This window comes from Miniopterus schreibersii (genome assembly GCF_964146895.1).
Source record: "Miniopterus schreibersii genome assembly, chromosome: 17".
In the NCBI taxonomy this organism is placed as follows: Eukaryota; Metazoa; Chordata; class Mammalia; order Chiroptera; family Miniopteridae; genus Miniopterus; species Miniopterus schreibersii.
This window is the reverse complement of record NC_138117.1, coordinates 26,565,069-26,590,668: the sequence shown is the minus strand read 5'-3', so window position 1 is coordinate 26,590,668 and position 25,600 is coordinate 26,565,069. Positions and strand designations below refer to the sequence as shown.

At 35.2% G+C, this 25,600-nt stretch overlaps 1 protein-coding gene across 6 annotated transcripts; it reads right to left on the bottom strand.

The window, feature by feature from the left end:
* Positions 1-915: 915 nt before the first annotated feature.
* XKR9 (XK related 9) lies at positions 916-25,593 on the bottom strand. Of its 6 annotated transcripts, none has more exons than XM_081116750.1 (6): positions 25,293-25,593; positions 23,066-23,287; positions 22,539-22,610; positions 17,374-17,899; positions 4,745-4,965; positions 916-1,564 (listed from the first exon to the last, which is right to left on the bottom strand). In XM_081116750.1, exons 4-6 carry the CDS (start codon positions 17,643-17,645, stop codon positions 936-938), a joined length of 1,122 nt encoding a protein of 373 aa, XP_080972876.1. In that variant the 5' UTR covers positions 17,646-17,899; positions 22,539-22,610; positions 23,066-23,287; positions 25,293-25,593; the 3' UTR covers positions 916-935. The 6 variants fall into 6 exon arrangements, with proteins under 6 accessions (XP_080972876.1, XP_080972877.1, XP_080972874.1 ...); XM_081116751.1 differs by having other exon boundaries at positions 25,414-25,562; XM_081116748.1 differs by having other exon boundaries at positions 917-1,564; positions 23,066-23,137; positions 25,293-25,312.
* Between the last annotated feature and the right edge of the window lie 7 nt (positions 25,594-25,600).

The following is a 25,600-nucleotide window of genomic DNA, read 5'->3' as shown; positions in this document are numbered from 1 at the left end:
CTCAAAGCAGGGTGGGCAGACCAGAGGCATCGACAACATCCAGGAACTTCTTAGACATACAAATTTCAGGCCCCACCTAAGATCTACTGAAAAGAAACTATAGATGGTAATCTAATAGATCTAGATGATCTATTGCACACTAATGTTTGAGAACCACTAGTATAAGGAAAGCCTTCTATTCATATTTCAAGTAGGTATGAAAGTATATGGGTATATGTGAGTGTTCATTTTATGTGCTAACCTGACTAGGGATGCCCAGAGAGCTGGTAAAACATTATTTCTGGGTGTGTCTATGAAGGGGTTTTTTCCTCAAACAGATTAGCATTTGAATTGGTGAACTGAGTAAAGCTAATGCCCTCCCCAGTGTGGGTGTATTATCCAATCTGTTGAGGGCCTACGTAGAACAAAAAAAGCACAAGAACAAAATTGCTCTGCCTGCCTGAGCTAAGACATCCATCTTTCCCTGCCATCAGACATGGGTGCTCCAGGTTTTCAGACTCAGATCAGGACATACACTATTAGCCCCATGGTTCCCAGGCCTTCAGACTTGGACTGAATTACACTATGGGTTTTCATGGTTCTCCAGCTTGCAGACAGAAGATTGTGGAACTTCTCAGCCTCCATAACCACCTGAGTCAATTCCTATAATATTATGAGAACCAGACCATTACTTCTAATTCAGGCTCCAAATGGCTACTTTGCCAGACAACAGGCAAATATATCTAAGTTCTAAATTTCTTCAAAATCAAATGAGAAACTAATTTAAACAATAAAAATATTAATATACTCACTCTCACATTCATAAGTAATGTACCAAAACTGATCTCAAATTAAAGAAAGCAAAACTAAGAAATAACACACACATAGACACACAACATTTTCTTTACTAACCAATGAAACAAAAAACAGCAGAATACATCTCATAAATAAATAGTTTATTCCATTAGGAAATACTTCATTCTACATTCTGTTTGTACTGGTTTTCCATCAACTTCATCAGGTTGTGTTTCTTCACTTTTGTTTGGGTGCAAAGTTCCATAATAAACAATAAGAAAAATAATTCCAAAGAGAAGAGCAAGAGCTATAATAATACTGATAGGTATAAAATAGTCTGAATTAAAAATAGAAAGTGGGCAAACCCACAACACAATCAATATCCCCAATGTGGCCAGTACCCTTACAATATAATAACAAGACATTGGACATTTGGTATTCTGTCCCTTAATATTAAAAAATGTAAAAATAAGAATGAATCCAACAACAATCCTGTATAAGATCTCCATACTTATGGAAGCACAAAACTGAGTTTGGTTTTTAAATGCCCACAATATACCTAAAAACCAAAGAAATAACAACAGATATAAAGCAATATTAACATTTATGAATAAAAGAAGTACAACACTCAGCATCCAAGATAATAATGTAAAAAACTTGTAAAAGAGATATGTGAGTTTGGGACAGGGCCCATTAAGGACATTTTTATCAGGCAAGGATTTTCTTAAAGCTACTTGATAATCAACAGTCGACCAAGAAATAGCACAGCAAGAGACAATGAGGGCTGCATCTACAAAACAAAAAAATTTTAAAAGGTATATTGTTATAGGAATAATAATAGCAATATTAAATTACCATAAGCCATACATGCTTTATCTGTATTTACACACACACACAAGCACATCAGTCACTGTATATACTCATCTAATTCTTTGAGATAAATATTAATATTCCCATATTACATATGAAAAACTAATGATTGAAGAATATATATTACTTGACCCAAGTCATACAGCTAGCAAAGTTGCAGACAGTTGAGATTTGAATCTAAAGCTGCCTCATTCCAAAGTTGGTGTACTAGACTGCTTGGTGTATTAACCACTGCATTAGACTGCTTTACAAATTTTTGAATAAATTGTACAAATTTTGGACACATTTTATTGAGCAACTGGTATAGTGAAAACTATATACTGTACTCTGAAAATTCTCTAAAACACTACAGTTATAATCCTATCTATTCCAGTCTTTAGCTTTGACCCTAGGCATGTATCTAACTCACTGAAAGACAGCATCATGAGAGGGAAGGGGGGGGGAGAGGGGGAAGGGAGGGGAGGGGAGGGGAGGAAGGAAGGAAAATGTAACATACCTATGAGTTGAGTATCAACAAGCTCAATATCCCATATCTTTAAGATGGATTAAATTAATATGTTCTAAAAAACTTACAAATTTCTATAGATTTGACATCTTTACCCTATTTTCCCCCCAACAAATAACAGAAGAGTAACTTCATTACTACTTTAGAAAGGCATGTCATTAGCCCCACTGCTAAAACTGGGACTTTCATGAAACTATATCTAGACTACACTCACATTTACCAATGTGACTGTACCTTGAGATAGGGGCCATTAGGAGGTAATTAATCCAGCTTTATGGATTAGAATGTTCTACCAGACATCCTTCCCTGGTGAAGACCCTGAGTTTTGTTTTCAGTCCTCCACACCCTGGGAAGCCATGAAAACTGAATCTGCTGCCCAACTGGAGTGGCTCAGTTGGCTGAGCGATGTCTTCTGTACCTAAAGGTTGCCAATTTGATTCCTGGTTAAGGAACATAGCTGGGTTGTGAGTTTGATCCCCAGAAGGCCACCGATTGATGTTTCTCTTTTTCTCTCTCCCTTCCTCTCTTTAAGCATGTCCTTGGGTGAGAATTTAAACAAACAAACAAAAAACCTCAGCTGAATCTGCTATTTATAAGGTTCAGTAAAAACCCTCAGAGTATAAATGCCTTCAGAGTCCTACTTAACCCTGCTGGGTTCCTACTTTCATGAATATTTTGGACTGTTGTATCAGATTGTGTTATGCAGGATTTTGAAAATATCCAATAGTTTTAGGTATTTTCAGAGAGAGAGTAGATCCAAATAATTTAGTCTTTAGTTGTAGAGCTGATTTAAATAACCTGTTTTTATCTGCTTTCCACTGTCTAAACACTTGTTGATATTTCTAATCTGCTATTCTACTCTGCATTCTTTGTCCTTGTGGGTTTATATTATTTTTACTCCTTTACTATCCTTATTAGTGTGATTTCAGGAAGGAGCAAAGATAAAAGAATATGCTCAGTCTTCTGTAGTACTTCTACAAGCAATCTGATTTTTTTTTAATATTCTTTGAGTTATTCTTCTTAATTGTCAAAACCACACATGGTTACTGTAGAAGAGTTGGAAATTCAGAAAAGTATAAAGAAGATTAAATAAATTCATAATCCCACTACCCATAAGCAGCCATAGTTAACATTTTTCATATTTTCTTCCGATGTTATCCTATATAATAATTTCTTTGCATCCTTAAAAGTATGCTGATAGAAAATTTTATAAACTGCTTTTTCTCTAAATTTTATTTTAGAATTACTTTCCTGTGTCATTAAAAGTTATCACTATTTCCAGTGGCTACATAATTTTTTATAGTAACAGTGTACAATAATTTATTTACCAATTCTTCTATTGTTAGACAATCAGATTCTGATTTTTATTTATTTATTTATTTATTTATTTATTTTTTGCTATTTTTAGCTAATACCTCAACTTCTTACTTCAAGGAGAAACTAAAGAATGAGGATAGAGCCATAATATGAAGATAACGGCCACTGTGTCCCATTGCAGATTCGGATGCCATGTACTACTTGGAATCATCAGCAGATCTACCATGTGATAGGCTATAAACTCTAAATGGTGAACTGCTAGTTTCAATAACTATTTGACACAGAACATCTAAGTCCCAACCCACAAATTATTTGCATCACAAGGAAAAAGAGATCTCGTACACAGTAGGTTCATTTCAGTGTCTTACTAACAACCAAGGTAAAAATAATAGTATTAGAAGGGGGCTACAATCTTGAGGTTTATGAGAAACTGGGAACAGAAAGACTATTTAGGGGAATGAACTGATCTCACAGGTGAGTCTAGCATAGAGGCAACCCCAGGAAAGATGACAATCTGGTCTCTGAGATGAATCCAAGTCTGCATGCAACCTTAGTCATTAGTTTTTTTTAACATCTCAAATTAAACACCTATTAAAAGTTTTTTTATGGAAATATGAAACTGTCCTTTAAAATTGAATATTTTGCCCTAACAAGGAAATATGCTATACTAGAGCAACATATTGGCCAACTTTCATGAGTTCTGAAGCATTTGCACTTTCATCTAATGATTCCAATTCTGGAAATTTACCTTATGGATATACTTCACACATGCGTAAGATTATTCATAGCAGCATTTTTTTTGCAACAGTAAAATATTAGAAACAACCTAACTTAACATAAATGGACTTGTTAAATAAATTATGGTACATCCATAATTTGTAATACTGTACAAAAAATAAAAATGAATGAGGGAGCTCTTTCTGTACTGATATGAATAGATCTCCAAGACATACTGTTAAATACAAAGACAGTTTTTATTTTATGTTACTATTTCTATAAAAGAGGGGGTGAAGAAGAGAGAGGGAGAGAAGGAGAGACAGAGAAACACACAAAGAAAGAATTAATATAGGCTTTTTAAAAACTTTTCTGAAAGAATCATTGAGAAACCAGCAATAGTTTCCTTTCTGGGCAGACAAGTGGAATGGGAAGAAGGGAGAGGGAGACAATACATTTTTATATACTTTTAAATATTTAAACCATCTACTTCTTTTTTTAAAGTTAACAATTCTATAAAGAAAAACAATTTAAAATATTCTAAAACCTGCCCAAAAGACTTACACTGACTGATATTTGCTTGACCCTGTTCCAGACAGAGATAGAGCTGAAGAACAAGTTGTGGGCAGCCTTCCAGGTAGGTCTCAAACAGCCTGAGCATGCTCAGATCAGTCACTCTATCTATAACTTCTTTACGTGGATCACTTTGTTCTTCTATGAAGTTATCAGTTTTCCTGCTATATTTGAAAGCCACATGATAACCCTTTTTCAAGGCAAACCAATACCTGTAAAATAAACATGAATACTTATCTTGTGTAATGTATATTTTATAATATATATGCTAATATACACAATAAATTTGAAAAAAGCAGCATATTTAAGTACATATTTTTCCCACAAACTTTCTCTACTACAAATTTCTTCTTGTGGCTTTATTGAGATTCAGAGTCCATAACTTTTTATTTCATGTTTGATGTGCCATTTTGTGCTAGCACTGTTAAACATACATGATCTTATTTTATCCTCACAATAATTAGGTGAGATAAGTAAGTCTTATTCCCATTTTACAGATGGGGAAACTAAGGCTGAGAACAGTAAGGTGATTCACTGACAGTTACACAGAGAGTAAGGGGCATACCTAGAGTCCAAACTGATCTTATGATTCCTAGTCTTAACCACTACTTTCTGAAAGACAAACTGCAATTTTCAATTCATGCAATTTATCTTTTTTTAAAACTTGATTTGAGAGAGAGAGGGAGAGAGATAGAGAGTCAGGGCGGGAGGGAGGGAGAGAGGGGGAGAGAGACAGAGAGAGACATTGATGTGAGAAACAACGATTGGTTGCCTCCGCACACACTCCGACCAGGGACTGAACCCACAACCTGGGTGTGTGCCCTGACCAGGAATATAACCTGCCACCTTTTGGTTTATGGGACAATGCTTCAACCAATTGAGCCACACTGGCCAGAGCCAGGCAATTTATCTTAAATACAAGATGCAAATATGTCCTTATGATTAAGTCAAGGTTGAAGATGAGATTGGATCTTCTTTCAAGTTAATCTAGCAAATAATTACTCAATATCGGCATGGTGCTAGTCTCTTTGACCATTATCATCCTAGAAAATAGAGAAAATCTCAGACTCAAAACATCCTTGCTGCCCGGCCAGGCATGACTCAGAGATTGAGCATCAACCTAGGATCCAAGCGATCATGGTTTGATTCCTGGTCAGGGCACAAGCCCGGGCTGCGGGCTCGATCCCCAGTGGGGGCGTGCAGGAGGCAGCCGATCAATGACAACTTTCTCACCATCCATGTTTCTACCTCCCTCTCTCCCTCTCGCTCCCTCTCTCTGAAATCAATAAAAGTATTTTTTAAAAAAAAGATTTCTTCAATTCTAAAAAACAAACCAAAAACAAAAAAAATCCTTGCTGGGGCTCTTCAAAGAATTTTAAAGTGAACATAAGTTATCATTCAAGTAAAATTAATTTTAAAAAATTGAAACACTTACTTAGAAGAAATCTGAGTCTAGCAATAAAGTAGCCAGGATTCTAGTCCAAAGTTTATCAAAACTCTTTATCTACACCTCAGTTTCCTCATATATAAAATAAGAGCAGTAGATATACCATATCCTGTTTCAATCTGCTCCTCTGTCAGTGTTTCCCATTTCAGTAAATGGTACTAACATTTACTGAAGCAAAACCATGTTGCACAGACCCAAAACGTGGGAATAATTTCCAACTTCCTTCTTTTTCTCATAACCTGTAAAAAATTTTCAGCAGGTTCTCTTAGTTCTAACTTCAAATATACCCAAATCTAAACACTGATCTCCACTGCTATCAAGCTAGTTTCGGCAGCCAATATCTCTGGCCTGGATTACTTCAATAGCCTCAAAATTGGTCTCTCTGATTCTACTCTTGATTCCTATACATTCTTCTCTCTACACAGCATCTAGACTGAATCTGTTAAATATAACTCAGATGTCACTCCTCTGCTAAAAATGTTCCACTGATTTCCGTCACTTAGAATAAATCCAAAGTCCTTACCATATCTTATAAGGCCTTCCATGATCTTCCTCCTACACACACTATTACCACTACTTTCCCATCTAATTTCTCCCACATTTCCAGGGTACCCTTCTTGCTGTTTTTCCCAACATAAAGGCTTTTGTCTTTGCTGCTTCTCCCTCTCAACCCAATATTTTGTTGCATAATGGTGCTTTAAGATACATGAAGCAAAACTTGTCAAAAAGTGATGGGAGAGAAGATAAATCCAAAATCTTAGTTGAAGATTTTAACACTCATCTCTAAGTAATTGAAAGAAAAAGTAGGCCCCTCTCCCCTCAAAAGTCAGTAAGAATATACAAGATTTTAATACTACTACCAGCCAAATTGCCCTAATTTACATTTGTAGAACAGTATACTCACCAAGGGAAGATTACAAATTATTTTCAAATACACATGGAACATTCCCCAAGTTAGACTATATATATACTGGCCATAAAACAAGTCTTGAATTTAAGATTAATCATATGAAGTGTTCTCTAAAACAAAATTAAATAAGAAATCAACAACAAGATATCCAGGAAAAACTCCAAATATTTAGAGATTGAGGAAAAGGGCCCAAATCCTGGAGTTTCATAAATATTGCGCCCTAGGAAATTTTAACATTACTAGATGACCTCTCTCTAAGGAGTTTTAAATTAAAAAATAGGTAGGAAAGAGGTTCAACTATTTAATTCCCATTTAAGAAACTATAAAGAAGGGCCTAGGAATCTATGGGAGAAAGGAGACTAATTTCCCATTGTACTTTTTTTTACCATGTATTTAAAAGAGGAAAAAATAACTTCCATATTTTAAAGATGTAATTCAAATGCCTATCACACATTGATCAAAGGAGAATCTCCTTGGGCAAAGAGAGAGGTTTTATCAGAAATCATATATAAAATGGAAATGCAAAAGTGTCATCTAACTTATATTCTGGAAAATGAAACATTCTATTCCACAGACCCCTGAGCAATAACAGCATACTTAATAGCAACAGGCACTTATACTTGATAAATAATTCATGTTGATATTCTTTGTCTTCCATCTACCAACACAAACTCAATTTATCTATTTTCTAGGGAAATGAATCCATAATTCAAAAAATCTCAAAGTTTTCCACACTTAGCCTGGACAAACCCATGGACAATTTAGCCCATTTTTATGAACTATTTTAATTTTGCTTACTTCTATTTGTCTCAGTATTATGCCACTTCCTGCACTAAAAAAATACACAGAAAAAGACAAAAAAAGGAAAGCATCTTTGTTTATCTACCTGACATTTTTGCTAATAGCCAACCTAATTCAATTTTTCCTTTTCTTTTTTTGTTTAAATAGACAAAAAATTCACATAACTTAAAAATCAAAAAATACAAAGTTATTCAGTGAAAAAACTAATCCCACTTCTATAACCCACATACCCAATTTTCACCCTCCCCCGTGACCACAAGAATTCACCATTGCTAATTTCATGTGTAACCTTCTGGAGTTTTTTTATGCATATGCAACAAACATAAATATATATGCCTTTTCACCATCTCTTTTTTTCACACAGACTGTAGCATATTATACCTGCTGTCTACACCTTGTCTTTTCACTTAAGAATACATTTTGGAGCTCTTTCCTTTTCAGTGCATAAAGTACTTTACCATTCTTTGTAATAGCTATGTAGTATTGCCACTGCATAGACATATCATGAACTCTATCAACAGACATTTAAATTGTTTCCAATATTTTGCTATTACAAGCAATGCTACAATTGAAAATTTGTGTGCATATGTCATTTTATATGTATACAAGTATGACAGATTCCCAGAAGAGAACCTCTGGCCTAAAGGTATATGATTCTGAAATATGGTCTAACTGCCCTCCACAGGGATTGTACCAATCCACACTCCCATCAGCTAAGTATGACAGTACCTGTTTTCGCAGGCCTTACCAAGAGTGTATTATCACCTGGCTTTTTGCCAATCTGGTAGGTGAATAATAATATCTCAATGAAGTTTCAATTGGCATTTTTTTAAATTATGAAGTTTAGCATCCTTCAGAGAACTTAAGAGCCATTCATATATTCATGTCTATAAACTACCCCTATTCTTTTCCCACTTTTCTACTGGATGCATAACCTTTTTTGACTAAAGAAGCTCTTTAAATACGAGAAGACTAGCCCATTATAAGTTGCAGATGTTTTTCCCTGTTAATGTTGTTTTTCTTTTAGCTTGGCTTTTGTTTTTGTTTATTTGTTGGGGATTTTTTGTTTTTGTTTATTGACATGCATTTTTAATAGTCAAATCTATAATTTTTATAGTTTATGAAATCTGATTTATGGTTACAAAGGCTTTTCCAATTCTACTTGATTTGTTTGCAATGTATCTGTTGTCTAATATCCTACCTGAAATTATAGTCCATAACATGCAATCTTAAATTATCTCAACTCTAAAGAAACCTTCACTATGGTTTTTTTTAATCTTTACTGTTCTTATGCTTCATATACTGGCTCTTGCTTCCTCTTACTTCCATTCTTGTCAGTTTCTACAATCTCTGTGTGGTCTGCCTGTTTGTATAGCATACAGAAAAAATTCTCTTTTCCTGTCCTTGTGGTTTGGACTGGGGGGAGAGTACGACTCTGGAAACAAAACCCTTCCAGTTTATCCTTTCAGATTTTTTTCTGGCTAAAAGGAATTAGATCCCATATTTTATCAGATCAAAGACTGGGAGAATGAAAACTTAGACTACATTTTAAAATTCTCTCAGTACACACCTCTATGTTTCTATCAATATACTTCTGAAAATTTCACCTTCATCACAGAACAGGCTAAACTCCTTTCAAGATTATGTACTAGGGTATGGGCTAAGCGTGACCTTCCTGTGAAGGTTCAATTATAATTTACATAATTTTTTTTCAAATGGCTACCCAGTTGTCCCCACACACCTAACTATTAAGTAAAGCATCAATAAAAATGTGGCATCTGTACAACACTATCAACTACACTTACTAAATATCACTTCTAAAATACTACAACCAACCAACAACTGTAACAGAACACATATGTTTCAAGTATACATGAAATCATAACGGTGGACCATATCTTAGGCAATAAAACAAGACTAAATAAATGTCAAAATTAAAATCTTAAGAGCATGTTATCTGACTACAATGGGATTAATTAAAATTCAATATTAAAATATCTACCAAAGACCAAAATACCTGAAAAAAAAATAAAAACAGCCTAACATTTGGGTAAAAGAGAAATTACAAGGAAAGCTAAAAATATATTTTTAACTAATGAATAATAAAAACACAACATATCAAATTTTGGGGGATACAGTTAATGAACAGGTTTTGGGGAAAATTTATAGTTTAAATACTTTCATTAGAAAAGAAAAGAGTTAATAGTAATTATACAAATTCTATAGAAATAACGTAGAGCCCTGGCTGGTTTTGCTCAGTGGTTAGAGTGTTGGCCCACACCCAGAAGGATCTCGGATTTTATTCCCAATCAAGGGCATGTACCTTTTGCAGGTTTAATCCCTGGCCCTGGTCAGGGCCCATGCGGGAGACAGCCAATCGATGTGTCTCTCACATTGATGTTCCTCTCTCCCTCCCCGGCCTTCCTCCCTCCCTTCCACTCTCTCTGAAAATCAATGGAAAAAATGTCCTCAGGTGAGGATTAACAACAACAACAAAAATGACCTAGAAAAAGAGAAGCAAAGTAAGGCCTAGTTACATAGAAGGAAGGAAATAATATAGATAAAAGCATAAATCAATGCAATAAGAAAGAGACAAGCAATAGAAATTAAAAAGCCAAAATTGGTTCTTTGAAAAGATATAAAGAAACAGATAAACCTCCAACAAGATGCTGAAAAGTGAGGAGAGGGAGAGAACAAAAAAATGACAATATCAGGAATGGAAAAGGTGACATCACTAAAGATCAAAACTATAATAATGGAATATTAGGAACAACTTCATACTAATAAATAGAACTTTGATGAAATGGACAAAATCCCTGAAAAACACAACTTACTAATACTGACACAAGATCATTAGAAAAATTTGAATAAATCTCTATCTTTCAAAAAAATCTAATTTGTTTAAAAAATCTACACATAACATTAACTATCCAATACATTTTATCAAACATTTATTTATTTATTTATTTATTTATTTATTTATTTATTTATTTATTTATTTTATTTATTTTTTTAAATATATCTTTATTGATCTCAGAGAGAGGAAAGGAGACGGAGAGAGAGAGAGAGAAATGCCAATGATGAGAGAGTCATTGATCGAGCCCGCAACCCGGGCATGTGCCCTGACTGGGAATCGAACCCTGATCGCCTGAATCCCAGGTCAATGCTCAACCGCTGAGCCACGCCCGGCCAGGCATTTTATCAAACATTTAAGGAAGAAAAAACACCAATCTTGTACAAACACCTTCAGAAAATAAAGAAGGCATACTTTCCAACTTCTGTTATCAGGCTAGCATAAAACTAATCTAAAACCTGCAAAAGATATTTAAAAAAGAAAATTATAAAACAACATCCCTCATAAGTATGAACACAAAAATGCTTAAAGAAATATTTTAAAATGGAGTTCAGCAGTAAAATAATAATCAATTAAGTTCTACCCCAGGAATGCAGTTGATTTAACAACATTAAGTCAATCAATGAAAGACTGAATGAATGAAAAACCATATGATCATCTCAATAAGTGCAGAAATAATATTTGATAAAATACTGTAGTATTCCTCCCACACTTCACTATCATATTACTAAAGGCCTATTTACCATAGTTGCTTTCACCCAGTACAGTAAGTCCTCACTTTCATTAATAGGTTCTTAGAACCTGCAGTGAAATAACATATATCAAAACCAATTTTACCATAAGCTAATTGATATAAACTAGAGTTGTTAGTTCCTATGGTATCTCATCAACATTATAACAAAATGATATGAAACATAATGACATTATTCAAGGACCTGCTATACATCATGCCTTATTTTTAACAAAAAATTACCAGGCATACTTCAAAACAGAGCAGTCATCACAACCAGACTCAGATATGGCAAGGATGTTGGAGATAGCAGACCATGAATTTAAAAGAACTGTGAGAGCCCGGCTCGGCGTGGCTTAGCAGTTGAGCATCGACCTAGGATCCAGGAGATCATGGTTCAGTTCCCTCTTGGGGCACATGCCCAGGTTGCAGGCTCAATCCCCAGTGGAGGGGGGTGCAAGAGGCAGCAGATCAATGACTCTCTCATCATTGATGTTTCTATCTCTCTCCCTTCCTCTCTCTGGAATCAATAAAGATATATTTAAAAAAAAAAAAAAGAACTATGATAAATATGCTAAGGATGAGAGTGGGGAAAATAGACAACATGCAGAAACAAATGGTTCATGTAAGCAGAGAGATGAAAATTCTAAGAAAGAATCAAAAAGAAATGCCAGGAATCAAAAACACTCTAACAGATGAAGAACATCACTGATGGACTTATTAGACTGGACACAGTTGAGGAAAGAATCTCTGAGCTACAAGATATATCAACAGAAATCTTCATAACTGAAAAGTAAAGAGAACAAAGACCAAAAAAATAAAAAGAACATAACAGACTACCCAAGGACTGTGTGACAACTACAAAAAGTGTAACATATATGTAATGGGAAAGAATACCAGAAGGGAAAGAAAAAGAGAAAGCAACAGAAGACATATTTGAAATGATAACAACTGAGAATTTCCCTAAATTAATGTCAGACACCAAACCAGATATCCAGGAAGCTCACAGAATGCCAAAAATTAAATGCAAAAAAACAAGCAAATGACTTTACTTAGGCAAATCATATTCAAACTGAAGAAAATCAAAGCTGGATAAAAAATCTTGAAAAAAAGCCAGAGGGGGGAAAAGATCTTACCTATAGAGAAGAAAAGGTAAGAATCACATCCAACTTCTCTGAAACCATGCAAGGAAGAAGAAAGTGGAGTGAACTACTTAAAGTACTGAAAGAAATATAGAATTCTACATCCTACAAAATTATGCTTCAAAATCAAAGGAGAAGGTCATCAGCAAGATGGTGGAATAGAAAGTTCCAATGCATGTCTCCCCCCAACCAACAAAAATAATGAATAAACCACCACAGGGAAATGGGCACTGCAGGAGGACTCAGCCCCTCCCAGGAACATATGGAATAGACACACACACTTAGACCAATTTCTTCCAAAAGATAACTGAGGGCCAATAGACCACGTCTGCATAACAAATGAGAGAGAGACCCCACATAGAGAGTGTTGGGGAACTGTGAGAGCTCTCCAGGATCTGAGAAAACCCTCTGGGATCCAAGGAACCAATGAAAGCCATTGTTTACATTCTCCCTACACCTAGATAATGTGTGCACGAACTCTATCCAGGTGCTCTGTCCAATGTGCAAGACAGACACAACACATTCCCAGCCACCCTCTCCTGAACTCATTCTAACGAAACCAAGAGAGCAGCACAACATATGTGCACCAGGCTGCCCAACCCACACCCTGCTCCAGCCTCAGACAACCAAATTAACAGGGAGCTGTCACATACATGTGCACACTGGGCCATCCCATACCCAACATAGGAGCACCTAAACATATAAAGCAAAAATTAACAGGCATAAAGGGAGAAATTGACAATGTTACAATAATAGTTGGGGACTTTAATACCCAACTTACATCAATGGATATACTATCAAAACAAAACAAACAATCAATAAGGAAACAAAGGCCTTAAATGTCACATTAGACCAAACTGATATTTATAGGATATTTCACCCAAAAACTGTAGAATACACATTCTTTTCAACTGCACATAGAACATTCTCTAAGACTGATCACATATTAGGCCACAAAACAAATCTCAATAAATTCAAGAAGACTGAAATCATATCAAGCATTTTTTCCAACTACAACATTATGAAACTAGAAGTCAACTACAAGAAGAAAGCTGGAAAAAAACAGAAACACGTGGAGACAAATAATATGCTACTAAACAACCAATGGATCAAACAGGAAATCAAAAAATACCTGGAGATAAATGAAAATTAAAACACAGCTTTCCAAAGCCTATGGGATGCAGCAAAAGCAGTTCTAGGAGGGAAGTTCATGGCTATGCATGCCTACCTTAAGAAACAGGAAAAATCCCAAATAAAACAACATATCTTTACATTTATAAGAACTATAAAAAGAAGAACAAACAAAACCCAAAATAGGTAGAAAGAAGGAAATAAAGATCTCACCAAGAAAAAAAGAGGGTCCAAATAAAATAAAATAAAAGTTACAACCAACAACATAAAAATATAAAGGATCATTAAAGAATACTACAATTATATGCCAACAAACTGAACAACCTAGAAGAAAGGCATAAATTTCTAAAAAGATAGAACCTTTCAAGACTGAATGAGGAAGCACCTCAAGACATGAATTTAAGTGTAAACTACATCTTACAGAAACCTAGACATCTCCTAAGAATAAAATCAAAGCCTCTAGGGAAGACTTAGTAAAGGCCTCACAATTAATTTTTTAAAGGCAATGAACAGAACATAATTATTGATACTAGGCATGCAGGAAAATAAGGCAATATGAGTACCCAATAATAGAAGCAGAGCGAGTAGTAACAAATCTGTAAAAGCTTCAGATGTTGAAAATGTAAATGAAACAAATATGCTTACTATGTTTAAAGATATAAATGGCAAGTCTGAAATATCTGTAGTGAACAGGAAACTTACAAAAAGTGACAGACTTGAAAAGAACCAAATAAAGCTTCTAAATATAAAAATTGTAATAATCAAAATTTTAAACTCAGTGGTTAGATATAATATCTTGCCCATAGCAAAAGAAAGTACTAGTAAAATAAAAGTTATGAAAAATTACACAGAATGTACCACAGAAAGTGAAAAAAATTAAAATTTAAAATAACTAAGATGTAAGAGTCTATTAGATACATTGAGAACATATAACTTATATTTGCTTGCGGTCCCAGAAGGCAAAGAGAGAAATATGGTAAAGAAAATGTTAGAAAGTAATGACTAAGAATTGTGCAGAACTGGTGGAAGTTTAAAAGAATCATGAGGACTAGTAAATTCCAATCAAGAGAAATAAATCTACACCTAAATATATCATAATTAAATTGTAGAAAACCAAAGATAAAGAGAAAAATCCTAAGAGCAACCAGTGGGTAAAAATACTGACACCTAACACTTCAAGAGAAACAATGAAAAGCAAAAGACAAGAAAATGTAATATGAAGAGAGAAAATAACTAATCATCTCTAATTCCATAGCCACTGAAATATCTTTCAAGAAAGATAATGAAATAATGACATTTCTAGACAACCAAAAACTGAGATGGTGTCACCAACATATTCACAATATATGCAATTCTGGACCACAGGGAGGCAGAAGAAAAGTGATCCTGAGCAGAAACTCTGAGATTTAAGAAGGAATAAAAAAAAAAAAAAATAGAATAGTAAATATATAGATAATATAAACAAAATTTAATAAAATCTAACTATGTAAGACAGAAATAATAACAATAATATGACCTAGTGAGATTAAACACAAGAATTAAAATGCCAGCAACATTAATGTATATGTTGGGAATATGGACATGGAATTCAAGTGTTTTGAGGTCTTTGTATTATTTATGAGAACAATAAAGGTTCTGTTCAACTTCAGACTTGGGATAATTTAAGGCTGCACATTATGGGATAACTCAAGATTGCACTTTATGGACTACATTTCTATGTAGGATGTAATATATTGGAGCAGACCAATGCTCCTGCCAAAACAACTAAAGAAACTGGAAACTGAGCTGATGTTTCTGCACATACTTGTTGCCTGGAAGTACTTCCTGATTCTGTTACTCAGGACAAGATGTTGAAAATCTGGATTTTGCCCAGGCTGAGGGCTGTTGTTAGAAAACACAAACAGTAGCAGAGGTTTCAAGGATCTTGCAGGACAGAAGACAGGGACCTCAAAAGCACAGTGAGTTTTCCCCCAGGACGTTTACCAAATTCTGGAACTATAATAAAAGCTAAGCAGCACGTCCTGAAAAAGCAAAGCAGGATTTCTGCCGGTCTTGTGGTGCGAAGGAGATACGGACTAGTAGTATTCAGGACCTGTGGGAGGGAGCATGACCACACCCGACTCTCAGTGCCCTGGAGGCTGCACCCTAGGAGCAAACCAAGTGTAAACTGACCCTTACTCTACATGCACAGGGGAGAAAAGAAAATTGTCTTATCTGGAGCCTCTATAATTTTTTATATATAATGTCTAACATTCAATAAAAAATTACTAGGTATGTCAAAAGAAAATGAAAATCAAGGTAATTTTGCTTTTTTTCATAATTCAATTTATAACTTATAACACAATGTCTTGCAGTACCTTCAAGTCATTATTTGAAACACCAATGAAAACAGTTCTGTAGATAGGAAAATTTTACATTTATAGAATGGCAAATAACAAAGAATTTACCATATTTTTAAACTCTCGGCAAAAGTAAATTTCATCCTTCTCTAGATATCATAACTACATAATTCTCTATATTGCTCATGCAGAATACCCATTAAATCTTATTTATTACACATAAATACTTATCAGCACTAGCTTTTACTCCATCCCTTTAAACATTTTCATCTTATTGAGAACATACAGTTTCAAAACTAACTTCCAATGTCAACACCTGAAGTAATTTCCAGTTTCCCTAAAACCTGTAATTTTTTCTCATTGCATATTTTGTTTCTCTTACATGTTATAACCTTAATAACTCTAGCTTTAAAAAGACAATATGAAAATACTTTGAAAAATATAAATCTCCACACAAATTTAATGACACTTTATTATTGCCATTGATTAACATATAAAAAGCCTGAAAATTTTTTAGTACTTTCAACTAATTGCGATAAACATGTTGCTTTTAAACAGGACAGAATCAGAAGTTAATCTTCATGTAAGCTATTAAAATAGTCCAAATTCCAAAACTAACTGTAACAAAACAGTATGTTATACTCTTAATATGTTTTTAACTTTTCTCTTTACTATTAAGATATATATATTGCTTTTAACAGAATTAAATCCCTTAAGGTAATAATGAAAAGGTTATATGAAATTAGATATACAGAGAATCATGGAATTCTCGAGGCCTATTTATATACTAGTTTCTTTAACTAATAAAATAAAGTATTGAACATGATTCTTAAGGTTGTTTAAGCTAACCATATGGCTAATACATTATTGCAGTAAATTTTTCATTTAGTTAAATCAGTGGTACAAGTAACTTAAAAATTAACTGCTCTAACAGAGGTGAAAGTGATAGGCTATATTTGCACTATTGGGCTTTGAGTATAAAACAGAAGATCACAGACATAGAAATGAGTCTTTTTCCTTCCATAAAAAGGAAGTACATAACAGAAAAAGTAACTTAACTAGGTAAGCTAAAACATTCTATTAATAAACCTGGAAAATTCTGACAGTACAGCAATGACTCATACAAACACCAATAATAAGGAGCAAGTAACCTTTGTGCTACATGCAAATAGGGGACCTTTGTACATTTGACAACCTAGATACAGAAAAGTGGTTTCTGTTTGAATAAAAGAAAAATAGTGTTAATGATCAAAAGTGTATGCTCACCTTGTAAAAATTCCTCCCTGCAAGCAGTGAAGTAGAAGAAAACAATGCTGACTTTCTTGGCCTGCTTTCTTTAAATCGGCCTTGAACCAAGAATAACTAAAGCACTGGACCACAAGTGTTCCAAAGAGCATAAAGCTTACTGTTAAAACACCAAAAACATATTGTCCTTCACGGAAAAACCTAACAGATACCCATATGTCCACAATTAAATCAGTTATATAGATTATAATGCCAAGAACAGACATCATAAAATTCGACTTAGTATATTTCATTATGTATCACTATAGCTCTTGGTTGTCTACTTCTCTTATGCAAAAAAAGAAAAAAAAAACAGCTTTAGTATAGCACTGAATTTTATTTTCTACTCTCTATATCTATTTAGAAGCATAAATATTATGAAATTGGAACACTAAAATCAAAGTGAATAATTTTAACTTTCTTTTCTAAATCTCTAATCTAGGTTCAATGTTACAAGGCTTTATTCAATCTTCTGTTTCACAATGATCTTCATTACAGATGACAATACCTAAAATAAAACATATTTACATATATATAAGATTCTTAAACTCTTGAGTATAATATTAAAAACTCTAGGTCATGACTTTATCAAAGCGCTACTTAAATAATAATAATAATAATAATAATAATAATAATACATTACCACTAAATATAGCTCTTATAATAGCTTTGGGAAAGTAAAGTCTCAGCAATATACTAACAAAATGACAACTTCCTCTCAAGCTAATTTACCTTTTAAAAAGCTTAACCTAGTTCTCTCTGTTCTTCTCAAAAGAAGATGACCATCTGCAAACCAGGAAGTGGGCCCTTACCAGACACTGGAAGTTGACACCTTGATCTTGGACTTCCTGCCTCCAAACCTGTTTCTTCTCAGATATGCTTCTCCTGGAAAAGGCTTCTCTATCCCAACTCTCATCTGCCTGCCAACCAGAAAGCCTGAAGCTCTCCACTAGAGATGGATTCCTCCAGGTTAAACATTCTCCTCTTTAAAATACAGATATCTTCTAAGATGAATCACACATATAGCCATAAATTAGTAGCATTTATAATTCTTAAAATTTTTTAAATTGATAACTATCAAGGTCCTGAAGGAATGAAATAGACAGAGCTGTGGTTGCCAAACACCTTTGATTATATATCCTTATTAGTAAAAAATTATGAGCTATGTGTGTGTACATATGTATGTGTGTGTATATATATGTGTATACATATACATGTAATTACTATCAATCCACACATTTTAATACAGGATTTTTATATACATTTTAAAGATAAAATAAAAGCTTAACCTACTTACAAAGATATTTATCATGGGACCATTTATATTGGCAAAAATTTAGAAACTATCTAAATGTGTCAGCATAAAGAATTGGTAAAGTCAATAACGGTAGATTCATAAAATGGAATATTACAATGCTATAAAAATATATTTAACAAAAGTACAATAGCTATGAAAACTTTTAATATGCTTTTGATCCAGCAATTCCATCTAGAAATCAAGCCTACAGAAATATTCACAAATGTGCACAAAGATATATATGCTCTTTGCAGAACTTCTTATACAACAGCAAAAAATTGAAAACTACCTAGATGACAATTGAGAAGCTTAGTTCTACAACTTATGGTACCTGCACACTAAAGAATACACCATGCAATGTTTAATAAGAATGAAGTAGTTTTGTATAACCTGATTTCAAAAGATCTCCAAGACATATGAAGTAAAAAAAAACAAGTGCCAGAAGGATAAATATATCATTTATGGTTTTTAATTATATAGGGAGAGGGGAAAAGGGTTGTGAGTAGAAAGCAAATGCGCAAATGCAACTTCAATACTTCAATTAAACATACTTTTATATTGTTTGAGTTTTTTACAACAGATTTGTACTTATGTATTATATAATTTCTTAAAATGAAAACAATAGTAAATGATACTTATAAAGAATTTCAATGACTGAAGAAAATGTTTATGCTACTAATGATAGATAACATTTACTTAGCACAATGTGCCAGGAATTGAACTAAATGTTACATATAAACTGTCCCCATTTAATTCTTACATCAAACTTGGGAGGTAGATACTATTATGATTCCTATTTTATGAAGTGGGCTGGATCCAATCTGCAGATGAAATCTGTCTGACTCAACGGTGTTTTTTAAATTTCCCTGATTAATTGCCAACATTTCATATAAAAATCCAGGTTTTTCACCTTGGCCAGTGTGGCTCAGTTGGTTGAAAGTCATCCCATGCACCAGAAGGTCACAGGTTCAATTCCCTGTCAGGACACATGCCCAAGTTGAGGGCTTGGTCCCCAATAGGAGGCATGCAGGAGGCAGCGAATCAGTATTTCTCACATGGATGTTTCTCTCTCTCTTCCTCTCCCTTCCTGTCTCTCTAAATGAATAAATAAATCATTAAAAACATATTTTAAAATCCAGATTTTTTACTGCTATCAAAAAAAAAAAAACCCAGCATAAAAATCTCCTACACTAGACTACCATTCCTCCATTATAGTGGGTGCCCCCCAAATGGAGAATGCTCTCTCAAGTTCACCACAGTAGCCAGCTACCCCACTTCAGTCATTTCAACAGCTAGGTCTTAATGCTAATGCAGTTACCTACTAGCTATGTGTTGTTAAACATGTTCTTTTATCCTTTACGCCTTATTTTATTCATCTGAACTACAGAGATTATAATGGTGTATGCCTCATACCTCAAAGTTAAGAAGGGTAATACATATCACATATATAAACTTCTAGAAAAATACTTGGCACAGGGTACTCAATAAATGTTAGTTATCATCACTACTTTACCTGCCCACCTGATCCCTGTAAGCATCTCAGTTTGCAATCTTTGACTTCACCTTCAATAATGTTAAATGAAAAAATACTATGGTATGATGTTAAAGCTTTGAAAACGCAAAGAAAATATTACTAGAGAAATTTTTTTAAATGTTAACAATGGTTTTATTTATGGAATTAATGGTGTTATAGATTAATTAATATTTTTTTCTTCATTCTTTTCTATATGTATGGACAGAATTGTTTCTCTGAAAAATCATGTTAGAATCCCCAATATGATTGCATTTAGAGAAAGGCCTTTAAGGAGGCAATTAAGGCTAAAAGAGGTCATTAAGATGGGGCCTTAAGCCAATAAGACTGGTATCCTTATAAGAAGAGGGAGAGACACCAGAGATCTACCTCCCTCCCCACCCCAACACAAACACAGAGGAAAGGCACGTGAGGACACAAGAAAGCAGCTATCTGAAAGGAAGGAGAGCAGCCTCACCAGAAACCAATCCTACTGGCACCCTGATGTTGGATTTCCAGTCTCCAGAACTGTGAGAAAATAAATTTCTGTTGTTTAAGCCATCCAGTCTGTGGTATTCTGTTATGACAGCCTAAGTAGACTAACACCCTATATGTTCTATAAAGAATATTTATTACTTTAAAAACCAGGAGGGAAAAGTGGTATTAAAAACATCTACAATCTAATACTTAGTGTTCTTGCCATTTTACCACTTATAGATATTTTGTTAAGTCTTCAGAATAATATTAAAAGGTATTTCACTCTTCTTAGGTGAGAAAAACACACAAAAGTTCATAATTCTTTTCCTGTCAAGAATGTTGTAGCCAACAGGATGAAAAAAATAATTTCAAGATGTAAGTTTTTCCAATCTAGCAGGCCATGAATTTCCCTGCAGTAGGTTTCTTATCTTAAAATAAAAAATATCATGCCTAGAATAAGCATGAATTTTAGTAGGATGAGATTTAATCAGAAAATTCTGTTTAACTGAATTAATTAAATATTTACTTGGAACCCACAATGTGCTGTTTTAGGCTCTTGGGATATATCAAGGGACAAAAGAAATGAAAATCCCTGCCTTTGTAGAACTTACACTTTAGCAGAGAAAGATAGTCCATTAACAATAAAATAAATTAATGTGTAAATATTATATTCAAAGGTGATAAGTGCTATGGAAAAAAACATAGAGCATTTTAAGAGAGATCAGGAGTTGGAGTAGAGGCAGGCATGTCATGGGTTGCAATTTTAATTAGAATGGTCAGGGCAGGCTTCAATGAGAAGGTGACATTTGAGCAATGAAATCTGTCATGTGGATATCATATGGAAAAGCTTTCCAGGTGGAAGGAATAGCTAGTTTAAAAGTGTAATGCGCTACATTTTGAGTATGTCCTACAAAAACAAAAGTTCCACAAAATATTGGCAGAGATTCCTTAGCATGATTATATTGGTTGTGTTTAATGTGTATATAAGTCCTGTCTTAACATCATTTGTAAAAATGCAATTTCTTAAGCTTTACTATGTAGGGGAAAAGAAATATTGCACATATAGTGGAAGAGTAGATAGTAATAATAGTAGCTACCACTTCTGAGTGTTTACTACATGTGAAGTGTTTTATGTATATTATTTCATTTAATCCTTACAAATCCTTATGAGAAGGATATTATTGGACCCATTTTACATATCAGAAAACTGAATTTAGAGATACTGGGTGTTTAGGTGAGTTATCTCTAAAGAGCAAACCATTTTTTAATTGTAGATTATTTCCTTAAAGTTACAGACCATAATACCTAAGCACTCCATGCATACATTTCTTAATCACTCTCCCCACAAAGAGAGCTTCCTTTACCTGGCATGGGTATGGAAAACACTAGCCATTTCAAGTCAAGTTTTATAAGATGGGAAAAATAATTTCTAAGAAACTTATTAACTGCATTATTGGTAGAATATCAGACTCAATAAACTAATCTGGTATGAAAACTTATATATTCCGAATTTAATGAGGCAGGGACATAACGCCAACTGGAAAGAAACCTACACAGCAAAGTAATAAATATAGCAGCTCTCACAAAGAGGAACCACAGCTCTTTTATATAGTCACATAGTTGTATAACTTGTATGAAGGACAGTTCATCTCTATCCCTACAGTTTATCACTATTCCAATACCACCTTACGAGAAATAATGCCACCTACAACCCAGCTGTGTGGCTTCCTGGCTGCTGGCCAAAATATATAACCTTTGCCCACTGTACAGGATCTCTTTCCAATAAAGGAGATATTTAAAGAGTAAAAACTAGCAAACTTTCATTTGTCGACCAAATTTACCAGACATAAAATATAGACTTACTTGTCAAATATAAAAAGTCTTCAAGTCAAAGTCTCTTCCAGAAAAATCTTCATTTCTTTTATTTCTTCTTCACTGAAAACAAGTATCATTAAAGGGTTTGTAAACCTTTAAGACCAAAGGCTAAAATGAAACTGAAATCACCTGTTAGTCATATGTGGGATTTTCTAATCTAGTGATGACAAAGTGATTCATTGTGACTATGGTACAACCTTTTATAACTATCACAATGGGGAATGGCTCCTATTATAGGTTGACTAGGTTACAAGCTTTTATTTATTTGCCTCACAGCATATCCAAGTGAACAAGTCATGTTTGAAAGAGAGAAAGAGAGATTCTTGGATTTGAAATACTCTGATAAAGAATTTACAAAGTATCATTAACTTAGCCCTACCTACTTTTTCAAACTATATACCTTCTCAGACCCTACGCTCAGAGACCATAAGATTGTTGGTTTCTGTTCCCAAAAACACCCACTAAATTTCTTCTATTTCCAACCCTGTCTATAATGCCCTTCTACCTCCACCTACCTGATGAAGTTCTATCAATCCTTTAAGAATCAGCTCAGCCCGGCCAGCGTGGCTCAGCAGTTGAGCATCAACCTATGATCCAGGAGATTGAGGTTTGATTGCCAGTCAGGGCACATGCCCGGGTTGCAGGCTTGATCCCCGGTGGGGACCGTGCAGAAGGCAGCCGATCAATGACTCATCATTGATGTTTCTATCTCCCTCTCTCCCGCTCCTTTCCTCTCTCTGAAATCAATAAAGACATATTTAAGAAAGAAAAAAAAAGAATCAGCTCGAAACCTGTAAGCTTTCCCAGATCTTCCCAATTTGATTCCCCCCTTCCTCCTTACAATCCCATCACTTTAGCTTCTCCTCTAGGATTTACCCAAATATGCATTAAAATGAGACCATGTATATCTCCTTTCTGGTTATGAGCATCTAGAAAGAGCCTACTATCTTTCATTTTTAACACCCCCTCCCCCACAATATGTCTACAAGAATACTTTGCATGTTATAGGCAGATGATAAATGACTGCAAATGTTACTGGACAGAATGTTAAAACCTTTGGTCTTATTTCTTGGAGAGGAAGTTAACCTTCAAGTCACATTGCTAAACATATCAACAAGACTCAGTTTTGTATCTGTAGCGTCGATCTCGCTTCTGAGCTGAACTCACATATCAAACTATCTACAGGTATCATTACAAAGATATCCCCAATCTCCTCAATTTCAACTTATCTAAACCAAGATCACTATCTACCCTCTGTTCCTGCTCTTCTTCTTTTTTTAATCCCTACCCGAGGATATATTTTCATTGATTGTTTAGAGAAAGAGAGACTGAGAAACATTGATTGGTTCCCACCTCTACACGCCCAACAGGGGATTGAACCCACAACCTAGGTATGTGCCCTAACCAGAAATTGAACACACAACCTTTTGGTGTAGGGAACGACGTTCCAACAAACTGAGCCACCCAGCCAGGGCACTTAACCTTTAAATTATTTGTTGGGCTCAGCTGGCATGGCTCAGTGGTTGAGTCTCAACCCATGAACCAGATCACCGTTTAATTCCCAGTCAGGGCACATGCCCCATTTCCAGCTCCATCCCCAGTAGGGGGTTCGCAGGGAGCAGCCAATCAATGACTCTTATCATTGGTCTTTCTATCTCTCTCTCTGTCTCCCTTCCTCTCTGAAATCAATAAAAACATATTTTTTTTAAAAATTATTTGTTGGGTCCATGTCTTCATTTGCCAAATGAAGAGCCTGGTAGTGAATTAAATGAAATCAAGACGATAGGCACAAAGGAAATTCCAATTAAAAAAAAAAAAAAAAGCTAAGGGGTAAGAGCCTGGGGTGCCCATGGGTCTCAGGGAGAGGCTGTGGTGCAGAAAGTACTGTCCCGCCCTCCTCTCAAAGGTTCTGCCGGCTTTCCCACAGAGACTTCTTAGGATGAGGGAAGACTGGTGTAGCTTCCTGCCTGAACAGCCATTAATTCATGCTCACAAATACATAAATATTGGTAAGTTGATATTCCTGACATAGGGAATGTTAATGGTTATTCCAAGCATTTTTTTTAAAGGCATATTTCCTGCCTTCCCTTTGCAAAGGGGATAATTTACATGATTATTTCAGTGAATGTTTCTGAAACACTTTCCCATTAAACGGACATCTTTGGGACACAAGGCAAAGAAATGTGTCACACACACTACGGGTGTGTCTTTCAAGAATTCTGGAATATTAAACTGCTGATTTGTAAAGTAAACATTTTATAAATTAATAGGAAAGTCTTTTTCTTCAGAAATACCTGAAAAAACCAGAATGTTTAAAACGCGGTGGTAGATCTTGGAACCGCTCGCATCTAACTGTCCACTTCTCAGTTTTGGGAAAGGGTGGGCTGGGATAGCGGGTGTGTGCTGAATCTCCGCGGGCAGGTGAAGTGCAATTGGCAAACTCGATGAAACTGATCAGAGGATCTGTGCGTTTAATTTTCGGTAAATTGTAACTCGGGTCTTTTAAATAGGGAGCGGTAGTTAACACCGGGTGGTTAGTCTGCTAAGCCCAGCTCGCTAGTCTCAGGCCGACCCCGCACTCCGGGCGGCTGGGAGCACGGGGAGGAGCGTCCCTGTGAGGGTTAAATGAGATGATGTTTCTAAAGGGCACCTAGCCGATGGAAAGCGCTTGGTACACGCTACTTACAACTGTTTATTATGAAAGATAAACAGGTTACTCCTCACACACACACAACCACGAACCTGACGAGCGCTGCTTCCCGGATGGATAACTCGGTAACTACCCCTACACTGCCTGCTGCCCTTTGCTCCATCACAAGTCTTCCCAGGTTAAAAAGTCTCTCGGCCACGTGGATGAACTCGCCTGCCCGAACTCAACTCCGGTGAAGGCACCCGGCTCTGCGAGCAGAGGCAGCTCCCCAGCGCCGCTTCGCCTCACGCCGCCTCCACCCTCGCGCCGGCGAACTCGCTCCGGCCGCCGCTCTCCGAGCCCGAGCAGCGTCACGTGGCCTCTGGCCCCGCCCCCAGCTCCGAGGCTGATCCCGCCCCAC

What these genes read in the sequence shown, in the direction of transcription:
- XKR9 (XM_081116750.1), bottom strand. Translation starts at nt 17,645, where the DNA reads ATGAAATATACTAAGTCGAATTTTATGATGTCTGTTCTTGGCATTATA. An exon ending in CAGGGAGGAATTTTTACAAG is followed by an intron (nt 4,966 to 17,373) that starts GTGAGCATACAC and finishes TTTATTTTACAG; the next exon opens with GTATTGGTTTGCCTTGAAAA. An exon ending in TCAAGCAAATATCAGTCAGT is followed by an intron (nt 1,565 to 4,744) that starts GTAAGTCTTTTG and finishes TTTGTTTTGTAG; the next exon opens with ATGCAGCCCTCATTGTCTCT.